The following is a 5,482-nucleotide window of genomic DNA, read 5'->3' as shown; positions in this document are numbered from 1 at the left end:
AGTCCTTTTTGGAACTCATTTTGTTGTTTTCTCAAAACCTGTATATTTTATTAAATATAGATATTTTCTAAGTTAGTTTCTAAATCTTAATTTTAGTAATGTGTATGTCCCACATCTTTTTTTTAAAAAAAAATTAAACTTTAAAAAAATTTCCAGAGTTGGATGTATTTATTAAAAATCCTTTGTTTTTGATTTATTTTGTAATTAAAGGACACATGCAAATAAATATAGGGACTAATAAAGAAATGACACTAAAGTCCAGGGGGCTAACAAGTAATTTTCTCTGAAATTTATAAAGAAATGGAGAATGAGACCTTTCTTCTCTGTTTGGTGCTCCAAACATCCGCCACTTGCAAAGAAACTATGGGAGGAGAAGGTGGAGAAGCAAATCTTTGGTCAGTCCTTTTGTTCTCATCTTGTTCAATCATGTTCTCATTTTTGGGCTCTTGATTTCATGTTGTGTTGTTCTTTCTCTGATTTTCTGTGTATTTGAGAATTTTAGATTGGTATTGTGTGTGCTACTTTTGATGTTGAAAATGGAAGAAGTGGAAGAAGCAAACAGAGTTGCAGTGGAGAGCTGCCATGGAGTTCTCAACCTGATCTCACAGTCCAATGAGCTTCCTTACAGGACTCTAATGGCTGAAACTGATGAAGCTGTGTCTAAGTTCAAGAAAGTCATTTCTTTGCTCAGTCATGGTGTGGGTCATGCAAGAGTTAAGAGGTTTAAAAAAACTGAAGAGTTTTTTCCATTTGATCAAAACCAAAACCAAACTTTCCTTGATTACCAGTTACTGTTTTCCACCTCTTCCTCTTCTTCTTGTCAACCTCTTAGAGTACTCAAAAATGTTCATCAAAACCAAATTTTGGATTTGAGTTCTGCTTCTAGGAATGCTCTGCAACAGCACCACCACCAACAACAACAGCAGCAGCAGATGAGGTTTCAGGCTGAAATGTTTAGGAGGCACAATAGTGGGATTAATCTTAAGTTTGATAACTCTAGCTGTACTGGGACTGGTTCCTCAACCAGGTCCTTTGTGTCTTCATTGAGCATGGATGGTAGTGGTGCTAGTTTGGATGGCAAATCATTTCATTTAATTAGTGGTCCTCAATCATCTGAACCTGTGAATTTACATGCAAATACTCAGAGGAGGTGTCTTGGTAAAGGGGAACATGGGAGTGGCAAGTGTGCTTCGAGTGGCCGGTGTCATTGTTCGAAGAAACGGTTAGTTTAAGTTGCTCATTCTCGTGGATTTTCTTGTGGCATTGTAGGAAGCTTGCTCATATCAGTGTTATTGTGTTTTATTGAATTGATGTTAATGCCTTTGATGATGAAAATGTAGGAAGCATAGAGTAAAAAGATCAATTAAAGTTCCTGCTATTAGTAACAAGCTTGCCGATATCCCACCCGATGATTTCTCATGGAGGAAGTACGGCCAAAAGCCGATCAAGGGTTCTCCGCATCCTAGGTATATGATTTATTCAGTTGACATTGCTTTTAGATATAATATCTAATCGGTTCGCGCTAATTGTTTATGCAAGCTGTGCTTGAGTGTTGATAATTGTAAATGTTGCTCTTATTCATTGCTTCATCTCATTACCGAAAAATCAATCATTACTTGTCTTGCGCATTCCAGTGATTAGCATGAGTGAAAGTCTTTGTATGTAACAAATGTGTCGGGAATTTGTTGTGGTTGTTGTTTCTGAGTACATTTGAGATACATCTTGTATAGTTCGATGTTGTTTAAATTGAAGCTAATGGAATACGAGTTCTAATTTTATGCAGGGGATACTATAAATGTAGCAGTGTGCGAGGCTGCCCTGCGAGGAAGCATGTCGAAAGATGCTTGGAAGATCCATCAATGCTCATTGTCACATACGAGGGCGAGCACAACCATACGAATTCAGTAACACAGTCTGCGCACACATAGATGTGGTTTTTGTATCCTGCTTCAACCAAATGCTAGGTGGTCGGGCATTCAATCACTCTTTCTTCCTCTAACATGTACATTTTCAAATCAAGAACAATCAGTGGAATGCGAAACGGGATCGATCTGCTAACTGTAACCAAGAACAATCGATCGATTATTCGGTGCGAACCAAGTGCTTTTCCAATGCATTACTTTCATGCTTCTTTTTGGTTGATGAAGTTTCCATGAAGTTGTACAACATGATGGTCAAACTTTTGGTGAGTGAAGTTTCCATGAATGCATGTCTGGATTATTGTTGAACATGTGCCTGATACTGTTGACTAGGAAACTTGGAATTCTTGAGTTTTGTATGGATTTGCAGGTGAAGGACTTCTCTGGAGGCAATCAAATAGCACTTTCCTGAATTTATGCTTTCTTTTTTATTTTTATTATAAAAACTTGGAAAATTTTACTGAGGTCCAGTTAGATGCAAACCGAAAAGGTTGGGTAGTGTTTTGTGTCATTTTTCATAGATTGGACTGTTCGAAAATAGTCGATTTAATCAAATTAGGGTTACGAAAAATCGTTCTAATCAAATTAGGACTATCAATTATAATTAATTGATATTTAATCAATAATTGATTAATTATCAAGGATCGATCACACGAACACATGAATATATGTGAAAGATCATGGTTACCTCATAGAGATTTCACAAGCGCAAAATCCTCCAATGCACACACGCAATGTTCTCAAACTTTTTACCCTTGATCCATAAGAAGTGATGGCTTTTTTTGCTCCAAGCGAATAATAGGGTTTTTACCGCAGCCGTCTTTTGATGGCAATCACAAATTAATTAAATTGAGAAACCCTAATCTCATATCACATATTTATAGGGAGTATATATATTCGGATAAGGTTAGAACATGAAGTGTGGACCCGTTTGGGATCACTACATTTTTATCAAATTAGTCCATATTAATTTTATAATCACAATCATGTTCATCAATAAATTGCAATTTAATCTAAAGATTAAAGATATTCATATGTGAGACCCCAATATAATATTTTACATATTAGTCCTTTTATCAATAAATATTCCATATAAGTGGGATAATTAGACCATCAGTGTCACTATCGATCTCCACTTATATGTGTGTTTCTTTACATTATTGGACATAAAACAATTTAAGAAAAATGTATAATATATATTTTATATATATAATAAAATACTTTCAAAAAATTAACCAGCCGGATTTTTATCCAACACATAAGAAACACAATCTAGAATATTCTCTCCTACAATAGGAGTGATAGATCCCATCTTAGATGACTACAAACCTTCATATATTTATTATATAACCCAATGTGTCCGTATATAGCCTGTAATTAGCATTACTGGGGACACTATCAAAGTAATATAATTTATACATAAGATTTAATATCATCCTCAGGTAATAAGGACTTTCTGTAACTGAATAACTCTTTTGTTCTATGATAGTATTTGGTCTAAGAGTTCTGTATGGTTCAGATCAATATTTGTCAACTACAAATATCCACAATGTTACTAAGAGTCTCCACTCTAATGGCTGAGACATACCACTTTATCACATATAGTAGTGCAACATGTGACAGCCAATAATGAATACAAAATCATATTTTATCTCATAGGTTGTGAACTATTTTGGGTTGCGAGGAACATAGATAATCATCTCTCACTTTAATGATCTCTACCATTAACTTGAAATATATACAATGCAAGCCCATAGTCATATATCATCAAACATGAATAATACAATACCCATAATTATGCATGCAATGAAATAAAACTATTTTATTATTAAACAATAACTAAAATTGGCTTTGTAGGGCATACTAGTTTTTCAGTCTCCCACTTACACTCAAAGCCTATCAGGCACAAATCTCAAACCCATCCTATCTAAATGTTTCTCAAACACATTTTGACTTAAAGGTTTAGTTAATGGATCTGCTACGTTCTCTGAGGAAGCGACTTTCGTTATCTCTATATCTCCTCGTTTAGCAATCTCTCTTACTAAATGAAACGTTCTTTCTATATGCTTTGTTCTTTGATGAGCCCTTGGTTCCTTAGCTTGTGCAATTGATCCATCATTATCACAATACAAAGTGATAGGAGACTCTATAGTAGGAACAACGCCCAACTCTGGGATAAACTTCTTGATCCATACTGCTTCTTTTGCTGCTTCACAGGCTGCAACATACTCTACTTCAGTTGTGGAATCGGCTACAGTACTCTGTTTACAACTTCTCCAACTAAAAACCCCATTGTTTAAAGTAAATACAAATCCAGATGTAGACTTTCTATCATCAGGATCCAATTGGAAATCTGAATCAGTGTAACCATCAACCTTTAATGGACCCGCACCATATATCAAATAATAATGTTTAGTCCTATTAAGATATTAAGAGTATGCTTAACTGCAGTCCAATGCCATTTTCAGGATTAGATTAATATATACTCACAACACTAACTGCTTGAGTAATATCTAGCCTTGTACATAACATTGCGTACATCAAACTCCCAACTACAGATGCATACGGGCAATGTTTCATTCTCTCTAACTCCTCATCAGTTTGAGGTGACATTTTCTTAGAAAGAATAATTCCATGTCTAAAAGATATTAACCCCTTTTTGGAATCTTGCATGTTAAACTTGACCACAATCTTTTCAATGTAGTTAGACTGAGACAATCCCAAAAGTCTATTACCTCTATCTCTATATAGTTTAATGCCTAAAATATATGAAGCCTCGCCCAAGTCTTTCATAGAGAATTGGTTCGACAACCATAATTTTGTTGAAGATAACATTCCTATGTCATTCCTAATGAGAAGTATATCATCAACATAAAGAACAAGAAAAGTAATAGCGTTCCCTTGTGTTTTCTTATAAACACAAGCTTCATCCGGATTTTGAGTAAAACCAAACAATTTGATTGTTTCATCAAATTGGATATTCCAACTTCTAGAGGCTTGTTTAAGTCCATATATAGACTTATTAAGCTTGCATACTTTATGTTCCTCCCCTTTGGATACAAATCCATTAGGTTGATCCATGTAAATTTCTTCTTCAAGAAATCCATTCAAGAATGCTGTCTTTACATCCATCTGCCAGATTTCGTAATTATAGTATGCAGTTATAGCCAATAAGATTCTAATGGATTTAAGCATCACTACTAGGGAGAAAGTATCCTCATAATCAATTCCTTCCTTTTGATTATAGCCTTTTGCAACCAGTCTTGATTTATAGGTCTCTATCTTTCCATCTAGTCCTCTTTTCCTCTTATAGACCCATTTACAACCAATTGTTTTTACCCCAGTAGGGCGGTCTACAAGACTCCAGACTTGACTAGTATATATAGAATCCATTTCTAATCTCATGGCATCTATCCATTTATCTTTGTCAATGTCAAACATTGCCCCATTATAGTTGTAAGGATCATCTTCGCACTCTTCTGAGATCATAGCATAAGTTTCATTCAAAAGAGTCAATTTTTCTGGAGGACGAATTATCCTACAACTTTTTCTTATTGGAACAC

At 35.0% G+C, this 5,482-nt stretch overlaps 1 protein-coding gene across 1 annotated transcript; it reads left to right on the top strand.

The window, feature by feature from the left end:
• Window positions 1-273: 273 nt before the first annotated feature.
• LOC120254295 (probable WRKY transcription factor 74) lies at window positions 274-2,230 on the top strand. Its single transcript, XM_039262420.1, has 4 exons — window positions 274-395; window positions 503-1,222; window positions 1,341-1,466; window positions 1,784-2,230. The coding sequence occupies exons 2-4, from the start codon at window positions 528-530 to the stop codon at window positions 1,926-1,928; spliced, it is 966 nt and encodes a 321-aa protein (XP_039118354.1). The 5' UTR covers window positions 274-395; window positions 503-527; the 3' UTR covers window positions 1,929-2,230.
• The last annotated feature ends 3,252 nt before the right edge of the window (window positions 2,231-5,482 follow it).

The sequence above is a fragment of the Dioscorea cayenensis genome, unplaced genomic scaffold (assembly GCF_009730915.1).
Source record: "Dioscorea cayenensis subsp. rotundata cultivar TDr96_F1 unplaced genomic scaffold, TDr96_F1_v2_PseudoChromosome.rev07_lg8_w22 25.fasta BLBR01000412.1, whole genome shotgun sequence".
Taxonomy (NCBI): domain Eukaryota; kingdom Viridiplantae; phylum Streptophyta; class Magnoliopsida; order Dioscoreales; family Dioscoreaceae; genus Dioscorea; species Dioscorea cayenensis.
This window is presented reverse-complemented; position numbering and strand designations above follow the sequence as displayed.

What these genes read in the sequence shown, in the direction of transcription:
- LOC120254295 (XM_039262420.1), top strand. Translation starts at nt 528, where the DNA reads ATGTTGAAAATGGAAGAAGTGGAAGAAGCAAACAGAGTTGCAGTGGAG. An exon ending in TGTCATTGTTCGAAGAAACG is followed by an intron (nt 1,223 to 1,340) that starts GTTAGTTTAAGT and finishes ATGAAAATGTAG; the next exon opens with GAAGCATAGAGTAAAAAGAT. An exon ending in AAGGGTTCTCCGCATCCTAG is followed by an intron (nt 1,467 to 1,783) that starts GTATATGATTTA and finishes AATTTTATGCAG; the next exon opens with GGGATACTATAAATGTAGCA.